We start from the raw sequence: 16,134 nt of genomic DNA, 5'->3' as shown, positions 1-16,134 counted from the left end.
ATGTGCATTTCCCATCAAGCGTATTGGAAAACTGGCCCAGAAATCAACCACTCTCTGATCAGTCCCTAATGTTAAAATAAACAGCTTTGTTCCGCTCATGCCTTCTTGGCAACAGTTCCCCGCATCAGAAGATCTAGAGCTGGTGGCCGATCCTTTTCCTATAACGCCGCCAAGTTATGGAGTTCACTCCCCCTCCATTTAAGATCTAATTCCAACTTGACAACCTTTCGCAAACCGCTCTAAACCTTCTTTTTTTTTTTTTTAAACCTTTATTGTAGCATTCAATAAAAATACAAGTATGGGCCTACAACCGCGGGGGCAGGCCGCTAAGAAAATTAAAATCTCCAATATCACCCTACAAAACGGCTCATCAGCCGACAATCCCGAGGCCTGGCAGCGGTTCAGGATAAGAATTGTATTTAGAATGCACAGATGGGTTCAGGATGAAACAGAGGTTTAATTTTATATTTTATTCGAGAGGATCAGGTGCTATACAGTCAAACAGCCATGCTTTTGACGCAGAGCCATGGCGACATTCAGCATCCAGATCCGCAACAGCTCAACCTGGCGATCTGGCTCCTGAGGTCTTAGAGTTTGGCTACCTCAACCTACCTCCTGACTGTATGGACATCATCCGGGAGGCAAGGAAGCACACCACAAGAGCATGCTATGCGGGCGAAATGGAAGCGGTTTGTCATTTATTGTGCAGACCACAACATTAACCCGCTGGATGCATCTATTCAAAACATCATTTGTTATCTCTTACATCTGTACAAATGTAATCTGGCCTATGCTTCCATTTGTATACATTTATCCGCAATGGCTGCTTATCTCCAAAACAGACAGCACCTCTCACTTTTCAAGGTGCCTGCCATTAAAGCTTTTCTGGAAGGACTCAAACGAGTCATTCCTCCGCTGACGCCACCAGCTCCAGAGTGGAACCCCAATGTGGTCCTCACCAGGCTGATGGGTCCCCCTTTTGAGCCACTGCATTCCTGCGAAATTCAGTTCTTGACATGGAAAGTGGCTTTCCTTATAGCGATTACGTCGCTACGACGAGTAAGTGAACTCCAGGCACTAACTATCCTAGAGCCATTTATTCAGATTCATTCTAACAGGGTGGTGCTTCTTACTAACCCTAAATTCCTGCCTAAGGTAGTGTCTCAGTTCCATATTAACCAGACTATAGAACTACCTGTGTTCTTCCAAAATCCAGAGTCACTTGCGGAGAGAATGCTCCACACACTTGACGTCAAGAGGGCCCTAATGTACTACATTGATAGGACCAAAGATTTTAGGAAGACTAAACAACCATTTGTTGCTTTTGCACCACAACACAAAGGTAACCCCATTTCCAAGGCTGGTATAGCCAGGTGGATCGTTAAATGTATTCAGATCTGCTATCAGAAAGCCAAGCGCACTCTCACCATTCCACCACGGGCCCACTCCACCCGAAAGTTGGGGGCCTCCATGGCTTTCCTTGAAAATATTCCTTTGGAAGACATATGTAGAGCAGCCACTTGGTCTACCACGCACACATTTACAAAACATTACTGTGTTGATGTGCACTCCAAACAGCAGGCAGCTGTAGGGCAGGCTGTTCTAAAAACACTTTTCCAAACTGCTGCAGCTGGCACGGGCGGCCGCCGCTAATGGAGGGACTGCTATGTATTCTATGCACAGATATGAATTCAGCAGCCCACATGCCTCGAACTGCAAATGCTATTTACCAGTATGCATCTGTTCTTGGCATGTAGGGCTGCTGACATTCATATCGCCCACCCTCCTCCCCGGCGCCTGAAGCAGCTGCAGTATTCATTTACATATATTTATATGCTCTTAGCATGGGCATCACTCACATACTTCACTCCATCTCTGCCAATTGCTAAAAACAATCTGGGGATGGAGGCGATGCCCATGCGCACTGTAGTCCAGGGGAGGAGCCACCTATCTCGTGATACTTCGAAGACTCTTCCAGGACAACAATGTGCAATCATCCGGACCCAACACTAGGCGGCGATCTATGCACAGATATGAATGTCAGCAGCCCTACATGCCAAGAACAGATGCATACTGGTAAGTAGCATTTGCATTTCAGCACAGCTTTAGGGAAGGACCAGAGGCCCTGGATACCTGGTTGGCAGGAACCCAGGACACACTCAGTCAAAGCACATCAGTTCAGAAAAAAGTTGGGGCATACCAAGGCAAGAAAGATGGCACTTTCTCACAACCAGCCTGCCACTTCCAGACATCTTTCTGACCATCTCATGTGAGAGCCTTGTTCTCTTGTGGGTCATCAACAAATCCTGCTCTTGTTGGAAGTTCTTCACACCTATCCCCCCAATGGCCAAGCCCCATTTTTGGCGGCAAGGTCGTCAAGAAAGTTATTAAGCAGGAGAGGTGTGTCCCCTCTCAGCCAGGACCACCCCTAAGGTGTCCTAACATGAAGTTACCCCCTCCTTTGAAAGGGAGTGGATATACAAAAGGTGTAGAAACCCTAAGGGTAAGTAGCCGATTGACTACCACCTGCCAGAACTTGTAACACCCCTAAACGTAACCCTGATCCTTAGATTCCTTGCGACCTCAAGAAAAAGGCAGTGAAGACTCCAGACGATAACCGACTTGGCCATAGCCCTTTCAGCCTGTCTGCAGCCCTCGAAGAAACCTGTGCCGAAAAGTGACTCATCCTGGGAGCCCAGCGACCTCCGCAACCTTGGCAGCACTGCCTGCCTTCTCTAAAGACCAGGTACTCCCTAGGACAGCGACCCTGCCCACAAAGAACCCAACAAGAAGAGCTCCAGTGCCCTCTGTACTGCACAACCAGATGTCTGGAACTACCTCTTCCCCGACACCTCTGGCCCGAGTCAAAGTGGTCCACTGGTCCTAAGAAGGTTCCCCAGCAGTACAAAGCTCGAGTCCACCCTGGAGTGACCTCTCCTGGACTCCACAATCACGCCTACAGCCTCAACACGAAGTACCCCTAACCGCCACCGGCTCCAGTAAGGATCCGGGGAGGACACCTGTGCGCCCCAGCCCCCAGGCCTTGGGTAGCCAGACCAATGGTGCCCAGGTGTCCCTCTGCATCCCAACTTACCTACAGAACCTTTGTTCGAAGCCTTCAGTTTCCATTGCTTTGCATTGGGCGCCCAATGCTGTGTTGGCACTCTGCACCCGACTGCCTGTGTGCCGCTGAGGATGTGTGTTTGGTGCTGCCTCATGGTCCCCAGTGCTTGTCCTAACCCCTGGAGATTGACCCCTGTAGGAAGGTACCTCCTGACTATGGTTGCCCCCAACTTTTTGCCCTGTGTTTTAGCTGGTTTTGGACATAGTCGACCTGGGACCCTGCCAATCAGGACCCCAGGCCTACTGCTCTCTCTTTAAAATGGATTCCATGTACCCTAGGTACATTTCCAATTGGTACTGGGCCACCTTATCAGACCCTGTAATTCAGGGCATAGGTGTACCCAGGGCTGCCAGGGGCTGCAGCATGTATTATGCCACCCCTGGCTGGCCTCCTAAATTTGACACAACTGGCTGCATGACAGCTGGGGCAAAGTCGTGTAATCACCCTTTGCTGTAGGTGTAGTATACCTATACCTAATCCTAACATGGACACACAGATTCCTATCAGTCACTCCTATGGCAGGCCTTGACAATCCTGAAGGCAGAGTGCTTGGAATCGTGTGAGATGGTGCTCTGGCATGAGCTGAGCCTGTCTGCAGCTTGCGGAATCAAGTCCCAATAGCTGTTCCATGATAACGCATACCATATACTCTTAAGTGCATTATAATCCTCGCGGTTAAATGCTATCTTTGGTATTGCTTTATCAAAACATGTCGAGTAAGGTGTCATACGAATTGGAATACTAACCCCTCGCCAATTCTGGCGACGGGGTTAGCATTCCACCCTTCTAGAGGGACACGACATGTATGTAACTGTGAACCCCGGTTAAAGTTAACTGAAGCCTCAGCTCCACAAAATGGATGCTGCCCCCACAGACACGAGTCTGACCTCCTGCTGCTGGGAGTCCTTCCAGCGAGGGAGGCCTGGACAAAGGGTTTCCTGTCCGGGCGGTGCTAGCACCGTCCCAGACATGGTTTTGTGTATCCTGGGTAGGCAGGGCTTTTCAGGAAGGTGACTGCTGAGTGGCACCCCGGTGCTCACTACGCATAGGCCAGTCAGAACCAGTTCCAGGGGCACACCAGCCCCTGGCCTGGGGAAGTCCGGCAGGGGAGAGGGGTGTAACCACCCCCCTCCTGGTCCCACCCATAGGCAGGACCTAGTCACCGGGTCAGCCCCCTTTTTTAGTATAAAGATAGGAGCGGGCCCCCTGTTCAAATTAGATCATCTTTGGAATCAAGATACCACTTTCTTCGAAAGGACTTCACGATTTCTTCTTCAAGATTCTCCCTTGTGGCTAAGGAGTAGTCACCCTGCATCAAGCGGGCACCATCCTAAAGAACACTGCGGTCTGCTGCAAGTCCTTCATCACGAATCCGACGACCCAGCTCGACGAGACCCGGCTTCCCTGGCACCTCTGACCTCTACTCACCTCTACAGCCAAGCTGAGAACCGTGAGTGCGACGAGACCTCGAGGGACTGACGATCGCCAAGACTGCACGACATCTTTACTGCAAGCCCACCGTGTCCTCCACTGGTGAGTGCTTTGGGGTCCGAGAAGCCCCGACCCTGCGCAGCTCCAGCACCCAAGGTCAGCCTCCCTGCATCTCCACTATCTGCGTGGGGCCCTTCTGCTGTTTGCTGTGCACCGCGTTGTTTGGCTACTAGCCGGCTGGCTTGTGGCCTTCTGAACGACGCCCGACGACTTCACGACTGCTGGTCTGGTTGCTCCAGACTGGCCCTTGCTTCCTTCTTGAAGAGAGGCACCCCGGACCCTCCTGGTCCACTCCAGACGCCATTTTAGGTCCACCGCGTGGGCTTGAATTTGCCAAGGCTTTGTTGCCCAATCCTGGGTCCAGCGACGCCGACAGCTTCTATCTTCGTGGGACAGCTCGATCCTCCATCCTGGTCGCCGACAACGCCTCCTGGTCCGTGAGATCTTCGAGCTCAAGCGTCACCCACTCACCTTGTCGAGGTGGCCACCATCCGGTGCCCTCCTGGTGCCCACTGACTACTGGCTAGTAGTCTCGAACTTGGTCCCCTCTGCTTTCAGGTGTCATCTATCTTCGAGATCCAGGCTTGGATCCAACTGAACTTTCTTCACTGGTCACCGGCCAGCATCTTTTCTTCCGGCTCCTGGTCCGTCTACGAGGATTCCCGACGTCTTTTCAGACCTATGCAGCTGCAGCCCCTGGGCTAGGTAACTTCGGCATTTCGGTGCCCCAGCATAGCCTCACTATCCAAGGGTCAGAATCTACTTTCGTTTTCTCCCTACCAGGTCGGGTTCGCCCGAGAACACTAACTTTCTAATTCCTAGCTACCATAGACTTTTGTCCGCATCTCGCGTGAGAGTGCACACACTGCACCCGAGTCCCCTAGGCCTCCTAGAAGTAATCTAACGATTCCCTAGTCAAGTCCTAGCGATTCCAAAAGCTATTAGTACTGTACTTACCTGCTAGGAATTTCACATTCTACTTTCAGAGTATATGGTTTTCCGTGCCCCTCGGGCATTTGTATATACTGTGCTAACTTAAGTATTTTTGTAAGAGTTTTGGTTTGTGCTTAGTACCCTGTCCTCATAAAGAGTACAGGGCTGTTGTGATCTTTAATAAATAATTGTTTATTTTCATAACACTTGTGTGGTGTCCTTTCACTTGGTGTTCAAGGGGTATATGTGTGGTAAACAGCTGGCTTAACACGCCCTCTCGAGTCTTTAGCCTTAGACTGCTCGTATCCATGCTACTAGGATAGCTGGTCTATAAGGTTGACTTACAACCAATCATCAATAAGGGTTGCTGGACTGATACATAGTGTTCACTAGAATAGTGAGCACTGCATATCAGGCCACCTTCTCACAACCCCCAACTCTGATTTTACTTTTCTGCTAGCGGCGCCTCTTTGCCTGCTACTAGTCCCCATTGACTAATATTGGGCCCAAGTGACTGAACTTGACTTCTACATTTACCTGACCCTTGCCTAGTGTTGGTCCAAAAATCCGAAGACTGGATTTTTAAGTCTTGTACTTCCTGTGAAATTACAATGTTGTTATTCCTCCATAAGAACATTGAACTGTTTGAAAAATTCACTTTTTCCTTTACTTAAAAATTGTGATATTGCAAAATGTATTTTACTGCAACTAAGTATCTTTGGTTCTAAGTAATAAACATACAAAAAGTAATATTTTTTACGAACAACTGGTCTTGGATTAAATCGTTGAGTGTGTGTAATCATATCTTGCATGAATTTATACAAGAAATGCTTAACACAGCCCTCTGATGAGCCGAACTGCTCAACCACACTACCGCAAAACAAAGCATTAGTATTATCTACTTTTAGCCTATATAAAGCCTCTGCGGCTCCACTGGAGTCTATTCCTTACTTTGGTATAGTATATGCAGAGACCGCTTCCTACACACCCATAGAATAGAGAAAACATATAAACCTTGCCTATCGGACCCTGCATACATCTGAGGTCAGGTCACCGCAAACTCCCTAGTAATTCATACTCCTACAAAAAAAAGCAAATGCTCCTCCCACTGACTAGGGGAGTAAAAAATATGATGCTGCTGGTAAACGCTTTGCTGCACAAGCCAAGCCCAAACTCCGTTGGTTTAATCTCCCGCTACAATTGTGCCCAATGTGACAAAATGAAGGAGCTATAGCAACACTTCCCAGACCAATACCAACAAGGTGGGACTTTGTTAGAGGAAGGTAGGGCAATATCAAATACTATCTTACAATGCACATTTGGTTTCTGAGGATACCAGTGTGCAAGAGGTAAATGCCAGTGTCCTCATTAGATGCCATGCATGGCTCAGGGTTTCTGGCTTGAAGCCAGATGTACAACATCATTTCTTATACCTCCCTTTTGAGGGTCTGAACTTATTTGGACCCAGTGGCGGCCACCACAAACAAAGGCTGGTGAAGGGAACGCAGGAGGGGAAGTGCGTGGAGGAGGGTGTTAATAATAATATTTAAATAAAAGAACTTGGTTTAAGCTGCCAGCCCCCTCCAGCGTAGCGTCGCACCTCCTGTGCTCTTCCTGATCTCAGCAGTTCCTGGGACAGAGTCCCTGTGCACTCCCCACTCTACACTCCTGCTATGAGAGCAGCACAGGGATTGGCCTGAGTGGGCTTAAAAGACGCTCTGCTCAGAACAGTGAGTTTGTGGGTTTTCTCCAGCCCGGCTGTTCAGTGCAGCGGGGATAGAGAAACCTAAGTGTGCATGTGTGTTTGGCCGGCCTGAGATGACCAGCCAAACACACATGGGCACTTAAAAGTGCACATAGCACTCTTCCTCCCCCCCCCATCCTCAGTCCCGCCCCATATTGCACGCGCTAGCTCAGAACCGGTAAATGAAAGATAAAACAATGAACATTTTATTTTTCACCTTCCAGCTCTGAGTCAGGCAGTGAAGTGAGGTGGCGTTCCTCCGCCATTGTGAAGGAGCTGCCGCTTTTTGGACCACAAGTCTATGAATGCAATAGAAACTAAAGAAGACTACTGACCCTGCTAAAGCTATGGGAGCCTGCCAGACATTACAGCACAGAGGATCTTTTCGAAGGGGTCACTATATAGAGGGTCAGCAAAAGCAGTAGCAAAAGCAGTAACATCCAGCGACTCAGGCAGCGGCCAGAAACTGCAAGGTTTCTATCAAGCACACTTTTGAAGAGGTGCATACTAAAGGGCACTCTAAATAAACAATAGAGGTTGAGGGCGTGGGTCCGCCGCTAAAATTCCAAAACCTCTAAAAAAGTGCACACCTAAGCCTCCCCTTGCAACATATTACACCAGTCGGGGGACAGCTACAATTAATACCACCATCAGTGGACAAACATCACCACAGATCAGTGGGTACTCTCAATAATCAAGGAAGGGTGTTGAGAAATCAGACCCATCTCCTACAATACCACCAAGGCCGCAAAACATGTCACTAGAACACCTGGCACTACTACTGTAGGGGGATGTCGAAGCTCTCCTTCAGAAGAGAACTTAACTTTAGAAATAGTTCTAAAACAACATCGGTACAAGGGGTATACTCCCTATATTTCCTCATTCCCAAGAAGGCCAATTCTAGACCTAAGACCACTCAATAGTTACTTCACCATCTTTACCATTGTTACCTCCCACCAGGCAATCTCTGTGGCTGGATGATTATGGTCGCCGGTTTTTCGCCTCTGCTAGCGCAGGCGTGCGGGCTTTGAATAAAGCCTGTGTGTTCGCCCTCACATCCTCAGCTCTTTAGGACTAAGTTGCCCACATTCTCCCTTCTATTCCTGAAGGGCCTTGGACAGAGTTGCTCCGCCTTCTTCTGAATGGCAGAAGCATGGCACAATTTTCCATTAGGTCCTCTCTGAATACCACTGACTCTATTGAATGGGTCCTGGCTCACGCTGTGGCTTTACACCACCATGCTTAGATGCGCGACAGTCGCTTTCCGGATCATGTCGGGATGCCCTTGGGATCTTTCATTTAATGGGGTAGATCTGTTTAACCGCCACGCGGATTCGGTTGTCTCCCGTGTCCTATCAGGGCTGAGATAAATCTTGTTGCTATATCTCTGCATTCTTTTCCGATGCCCAACCTAATGCACAGGTTGGTTTTATTGGCCTGTTACGGTTCATGGCTGGTTAGCCCTATATTTGTTCGTTAGGCAGAGCCGTTTGGCTGCTGTTCTTTTCAGTCCTCTGACTGTGCTTAGCCAAAGAGGACACCCCTACTGGGGATTTGCCTTACTCTATGTGGGGTATTCATGGCATTCTGTTCTGCCATTGCCTTGGTATGCTCCTATAGGCTCTGAGCAGACACTCTGCTGGTAGTCACTTGTCGATTCCTAGAGTGTTCCTAGTGTGACTTGCTTTATTGCACGTTGGGGTTCTCTGTCTGTATTGCATCGGAACTTGGCATACGTATCCTACCCAATTTCCAAATGTCTGCAAGTATGTTCTGCATACTCTAGACTCTTGTTGGGTCACGTTTTCATTGTGTCAACGTTTTTCTTCCTGCTATGGATCTGCTCTGTGTGCTATCCCGCAGATTTGTGCGGGCTCCTTCATTCAGATAGTGTCCGTTGTCCCTGCGCCGGTCTATTTGTTCCACCGGCTCTCGGGGTGCCTGGCTGGCTGGTGCCCTTTTTGTGCCGTTGCCTTCTACTATTTGGTACCTCAGGCTACTGCGCGACCCTATAGGACATCTTTGCTTCCTTCGTATGGCTCCTGTGTCCTAGTGGCATGCTTAGGTCCCTTCCGGTCTTCGCTCTTGGTTGTTAATGCACAACTACTCGTCTTGTGGGCATGGACTGGCATTTTGCCACTGCTGTCTCTCTTGTCTTGCTAGTGCCTATTTCAGCAGGACTTCTTTTTGCTATTGTTCTTATTGAACTGGTGTACAATGTCTCTGTCATAACCATCTCTCAAAACTTGGCTGCGGTTGGCATACTGCGTCTGGCGGTTTTTTCAGTCTTTCAGTTCTGCTACACTTCTTGCGAAGTCATGGCCTCTCTTTACTCCATCATATCTGCTGTATGGTTTCTTTTCCATGCTGGCACTTGCTGGGTATTGCCTATGCTGTCCACTTGCCTTTGCAGGTACAGGTCCACCGTGTGTTTTTAACACTATTTTCTTGTTCGACTGGTAATTGCTTGCTTCTGTAGCCAGTTAAGATCCTGTGAATCTTCACATTCTGGATTGATTTGTCTTCTTTTGAAGTTATGAACTCTCACTTCGCCACGGGCATCTGGCTTTGTTCTTCTTTCTCTCAACCCAGTATACATAGAGGGGTCTTCTGTGCTGTTCTTAACGCTTCTACTGCCTTTGCCTCCCATTGCTTTCTGCTATGTGTAGTAATCGAGACAACACAGGTATGATGAAGTCAACGTAGTTTTATTGAAGAGTAGATAAAGCTGGTAAGATCGCTGTAAGCTCCATCAATAGTCTTTCAACAGTCTCTCCACAGTCCCACCGGGAGTAGCCTCCTAGCTGCTCAGTCCCATCCATTCATCTGTCACTCTGCTCCAGTCACCCAAGCATTCCACACATAGCCCACACTCCAAACATTCCACTCAGAACATTCACACAGGCTGAGCAGCTAGGAGCAAGTTAACATAAGCGATAAATAGAGATAGGAGAATACTACACTCTCCTTAGAGCTTCTTAGTCTGGAAGTTAACTGGGCTACCTTTCATAGCCTCACAATGATTTGTCTCTAAGGTTAACAGTGCTGTTTAGTCACCTTACAGACGAATCAGTTCATTCACAAACTGGATGGGGTTCAGTTGCAGACCCGCCTCTTATATGGGTATGGCTTTGGTATCTATTCTAAGTTAAGGAATCTGCAGCTAGACCTCTCTATCAGATGAACAAGTTACTTACCTTCAGTAACAATGTATCTGGTAGAGACATAGTCTAGCCGCAGATTCCGTAACGCCCGCCCAGCCTCCCCGTTCTGCAAGGACCTTTTCTGGTTGAGGCATTCTATACTCGCTTCCTTTAGGGTGGTTTGCCTCTTCCTGGGTGCTCTGCTGTCAGTCCAATACAGACTGATTTGTTCTGTTTCTCTGTTGCTTCCCGCCATCCTCTGAAATTAGGCGGTATGTTAATACATCATATGTTCTTTCCAGCTCTAGACCTGGATTGTGCGGTGTGAAATCTATTCACGCTTTTTCCCGCCCTTCCATTTTCCCCATGGCCTTGTGGTTGTTGCCGCCTCGGCGTGGTTTTCCTTCAGGATATTAGCTATGTCCAATTATGGATCTTTAATGGAGATTGCGTGGTCTCCTTCTGGTGATGTCTTGTGGTGCACGCTCCATACTTTATTGTTCTGGACTTGTTCTCCTTCAGAATTTTACTTCCCAGATGTGGACTTTCTTCCTCTGCCAGGCTGTCTTCCTTTCACATTGATTGAGCCTACACTTTTGCGGGGTGGTTTTTCAGAGCGCTGCTCTGTCTCTCCTGTCAATTTCTTCTATGTTTTCATCATTTTTGCACACTGTTCCCATATTCTCACAGTTTTTGGGTGATGGCTCCGCGCTCTGATGCGGAAACGTTTGACGAAAACTGACGTCTGCACGCCGGTAGGGGCATATATGGCTCCACTGAAGTCATGTCCATGGACGAAGTCAAAGCAGAGCCGCCGCACAGAGATGCTGCATGAAAGTTTTTCAGATACAGTCTGACGCCTGGGGTTATTCTAAGTAAAGGAATCTGCAGCTAGACTATGTCTCTACCATATACATCGTTACCGAAGGTAAGTAACTCGATCTTTAGTCCCAAAAACCCAGTTTTCAAATATCCTATGCGTGTCCAAGAAATACATGGGTAATCAACACAATGAAGCCTGGTAATTTCTGTTTTGTGATTTACTACTCTTCCTTTAAGATGGAAAGACAGTAAATGGAGGGCGAGATTCACAAGACAAGACGCATCAGAATGACGACAGCAGTGAGGAAAATGAAGACCAGGAATTGAGTAATGCTAAAAAAACGTAAGGCATCATTATTACTCAGCTATCTCTTAAACAATTATGTAGAACTGTTTGTAAAGGTGGGATAAAAATGAAATGTACCGTGGGGTTGAAAGTTGGCTTCCCAAGGACTTGACAGATTTGGCTGTACAAATGCAAAAATGTCCTGTTGAGGTTTGGGCATGTATTTCAAAGCGGATTAGTTCCTTAAACTTTTAATGTGGTTTTTGGAAAATTATGTTCGAGGCATATGAGCTGCAGATTGCACACTGTGCATAGATCGGCACCTAGTGTTGGGCCCGGATGTTTGCAGTTTGTTGTTGTCCTGAAAAGTTCTTTGGAAGTCACAAGATGGGTGACTCCTCCTTGGACCACTTTGCGAATGGGCATTGGCTCCATCCCCTGATTGTTTTTTTCCGACATCGGGCTCGGATGTGTTTCCTGCACTCCGGTTTGGAACAAAATTTCCTTTGGTGCGCAATCCTCACCCAGTTCGACGGTGTTTCGATCGCGTTCCATCGATGCGATTCTTCACCACTCCGAAGTCTTCGATTCCGGTCGTCTGCGAAGGCCTTCGGGCCTACTTAGGCCTTACTTCCTTGCTCATGGAAAGGACGCCATTCAAAAAGTGTCCTCAATGTGGATCAAAGTTTCCCCACATCGACCTACATTAAGTGTGCAACCTTTGCCTCTCACCGGAGCACGAGGCCAGAGACTGTTCTGCTTGTGTCTCATTCCGCTCCAAGAAGACAATCCGGGACCGACTAGCTCGAAGAACTATGGCTCGTTTGTCTGCTTCCATCCCCAACGACATCTTCGAAGAGGGCGTCGACGTGCCAGAACACCAGCACGCCGAAGAGGGTACCAGCTTCTCAGATGCCGAAAACTCCGACGTCGAGGAAGTCACTCTAGCTCAACGGATCGTAAATAAGATAGTCGACCCCAACCCTTTCTCGACACCCTCAAAAAAGGCTTCGGGCCCGGGTGCACACGAGAGACTGCTTCCCACGCCCCGCCTTCGGGCCCGGCAAAGAAGCCTACTAAGCCTTCAGGCAGCTCGGGCTCGAGAGAGACTTTCCATGGCTTCCAATCCTATACCGACACAGAAGAAAAAGCCATCTTCCTCAACCACGCCGACCGTTGCTCCGACACCTAAGCACACTGTGCCGAAGATTGGCAGCGGCTCATTGATGCTGAAACCGCATTCTGAGCCGACTAAAAGAAACGCCTAAAGCTCAAGAACACGCTTCGGAACCAAAAAAACACCTGGAACCGAAGGAACAGGTCCGGTAAAGGACATTTCAAAGGGCACACTTCTAAACTAAAAAATCCAAAACCAGCTACCGATGCGGTGCCGAAAAACCTGCGGAGCCAAAATCCTCGACGCCGAAGAATTTGCCCTATTCAGAGACTGGTCAATTGACTCTCAGCTCCAAGAAGAGCCCACTAGAGGCGCCAGCACCTCCTCCCCCTCCAAAGAAGAGAGACATTGCAACCGCTCCATTAAGGGTCCATTCTCCACCACCTCCCCATACTGTTCCTCCTCCTACACCTCCACCGCCTCACCATTCCCCTACACATCCCCTAATCCAGACGATGATGCAGATATAGACTCTGATGACACAGGTGGGGATGCACATGACCCAGGAGGGACCAATAGTCCCCTTCAGTCACCTAATCCATGGGATGATTACAACACCCATGATGTTACTTATGTCCCTCGAGACCATATATACCCCTCTAGACCTTCCCCACCAGAAGACACTATAGGTTTTAACCTACTAGTCCAAAGAGCTGCCCAATATCATGGGGTGGACTTACACACCGATGCGGTTGAGGAAGATTTCCTACTAGACACTTTTGATAACACACAAAGGTCTACTGCCATTTTGCCAATGCTTAGGGGTGTCATCAAGCACGCAACAGATGTTGTTAAGGATCCTGTCAGGCCTAGGGTCCTCATATCCTCGTATTGAGAAAAATATAAAGCTGCCCCTACAGATCCAGTCTATAATAAAGGTCCAGCACCATTAGACTCTTTAGTGGTGTCTAATGCATGTAAACGTGCTAATTCTCAGACATCAGGTGAGGCCTCACCACCAGACAAAGAATCTATGCTTCTTGACGCCTCCGGCAAAGGAACAGCGTCACAAGCAGCTAATATCTGGCGCATTGCCAACACCCAAGCGTTGCTGGCCAGATATGACATGGCACATTATGATGAACTAGAGTCCATAATGCACCATCTACCAGACAAATACAAAAATAGGGCCAATGAACTTGTACAGGAAGGTAAAAATATTACTAATACTTCCATTCGTTGTGCCCTAGATACCGCCTCAAGGGCAATCAATACCAGCACCCTACTACGTAGACATGCTTGGCTACGTATTTCAGGTTTTAAACCTGAGGTACAAAACTCCATCCTTAATCAGCCATTTGATGAGACACATTTATTTAGCCCTAATGTTGACGTCTCTTTAGAAAAGATAAAAAAAGACACCGATACAGCAAAATCTATGGGAGCCTTGCAGCAGCAAGCTCCCAGACGTTCTTTTTGTCGCTCATCATACAGAGGCAACACTAGAGGCTACTCCTCGGAAAGTCCCTTCACTTCTTACAAAACCCCTAGCCAATCCACATTCACTAAGGGCTACCAGAGAGGGGGTTACAGGGGTAACAACTACGAAGGCAGAGGCGAAACAAACAACTCTTGCTCTGCCTCTACCCCTACGTTCCACTCCTGTGGGGGGAAGACTGCAACAATTCATTCCTGCCTGGTCCAACATCACATCAGACAGGTGGGTGCGACAAATTATTCAGTCAGGTTCTGTAGTAGGGGATCTCTGTGTATAGTCATAATCTAGTGAATAGTCCCGCCCATGTGCGTGGACCCCGGAGCAATCAAAAATAATCTCCTAAGTTGTCAAAAAATTGCAGAACTGCAAAGACACTTAAGAGAGAATTTAAAGACCGATAACGCAGCCTATATCCACAGGCTACACTGTCCAGTACTTCAACTAGAAATTCCACCAAAAAAACACCACACACAGCACAGCCTGCCCAGTTTCCTCCACAGAGAAACTTGTCTTTACCAGCAAAAGCCTCTGGAATGATAGAGGAAGAAATGGACAGACAAGCCCCATAGGCTGCCATTATGTGGCTCAAACAGGATACTGTGCCGTTAAGAAAACTTTCCAGAACTCTGTGTCCCAGAATGCACAGCAGGTCCCTTTTACTTTCAGTTCTTTTTGAAAGCGTAACACGCCAGACCTGTAGCTTTCCTTACATGAATATCTTTCTTCACCGGGGAGGAGGGCGGGCGCTTATGACTATAACAGAGATGCACAACAAAATTAGAGTAGGGTCAGAGACCAGCGTTTAACGACTCAGCAGGATATACAGCCCCAAACTAACATCATAAAATACAAAGAATATCCTGCAGTCAACAACTATGAAGACAGAGAATAACCGTGCGACTACATAGACTGATCAGCAAGAAATACGCAAAATTTGTACGGATTCCCATCACTCACCGGTCCCGGTGACATGCTTCATCATCTGGGTCTCCTTTGTAGGGCTACTACTCCACCATAATGATGGAGGAGCCCAAGGATGTTTTACAAAGTATTAATCGCTACAGATGTGAGCAAGTATGATGAAAAGAGTGTATGGGAAGAAGGTGCAGTGCAAAATGTTATGTTCAAAGAGTTTATATAGCGCTCTCCTGCCGCAGCAAAGGGGCGTCCCGGCGCTTTAAAGAAAAAAGGTGTAGCTGCAGATGGAACTTGCAATGAACATAACAATACCAGCTTAGCAGAAGAGGTGGGTTTTCAATGCCTTTCTAAAAGATAGATCGTTCAGGCCACGGACCGGGGAGGTAAGGCATTCCAAAGCTTGGCCGCAAGATAACGGAAGGAGCGACCACCCATCCGGGCTAGCTTAATGCGGGGGACATTTGCCAAGTTCTGGCCTTCTGAGCGGAGGGTGCGTCTGGGTAAGTAAGGTGATAGAAGGGGAGTAAGCATGGGCGGTGATGCAGTTTTCAAAATTTTAAACGCCATGCATAAGGTCTGGAAGTGGATCCTCTTCTCCACCGGGAGCTAGTGCAGTTTAATTAAGGTGCTTGCCACTGACTGGTGCCGGGGGATACCGGTCAGCGCTCTGGCTGCTGCATTTTGGACGCGTTGCAGCCTTGTTTTTTCCGCCAGATTTGCTCCAAGGAGCAGGGAACTCGCGTAGTCCAGCCAAGAAAGAATGGCAGACTGAACCAATATCAGCCGGGTTTTTGGGTCAAAGAACTTTAGGATTGGCCTGAGATTTCGGAAAATCCCAAAGCAGGTGGCCGCGACCTTTTTTGTCTGTTGTGTATAATTCAAGGCAGAGTCAATCCAAACTCCGAGATTTTTTACGTGGTTTTTGGTATCTGGTAGATTGCCAAGAGCTTCAGGCCACAATTTGGCGTCCCAGGTACGTACTTCTTTGCCTACAAAAGAATGTGATGTTAATCTAAAATTGAAGCGGAATCAGACTATAGTTTTATTCTTGTCTGATC

At 48.0% G+C, this 16,134-nt stretch overlaps 1 protein-coding gene across 4 annotated transcripts in view; it reads left to right on the top strand.

Moving 5' to 3' along the window:
- PSIP1 (PC4 and SRSF1 interacting protein 1) overlaps positions 1-16,134 on the top strand; it is a 560,846-nt gene that overhangs the window by 486,600 nt on the left and 58,112 nt on the right. For all 4 annotated transcript variants that reach the window (XM_086961408.1, XM_086961410.1, XM_086961411.1 and 1 more), the window contains one exon: positions 11,495-11,600. In XM_086961408.1, coding sequence (XP_086817534.1) covers positions 11,495-11,600 — 106 coding nt within the window. The remainder of the gene's footprint in view (positions 1-11,494; positions 11,601-16,134) is intronic.

Source organism: Lissotriton vulgaris, chromosome 3_1 (assembly GCF_964263255.1).
Source record: "Lissotriton vulgaris chromosome 3_1, aLisVul1.2, whole genome shotgun sequence".
Classification (NCBI taxonomy): Eukaryota; Metazoa; Chordata; class Amphibia; order Caudata; family Salamandridae; genus Lissotriton; species Lissotriton vulgaris.
The sequence above is the reverse complement of the archived record's forward strand: the minus strand, read 5'-3'. Positions and strand labels throughout refer to the sequence as shown.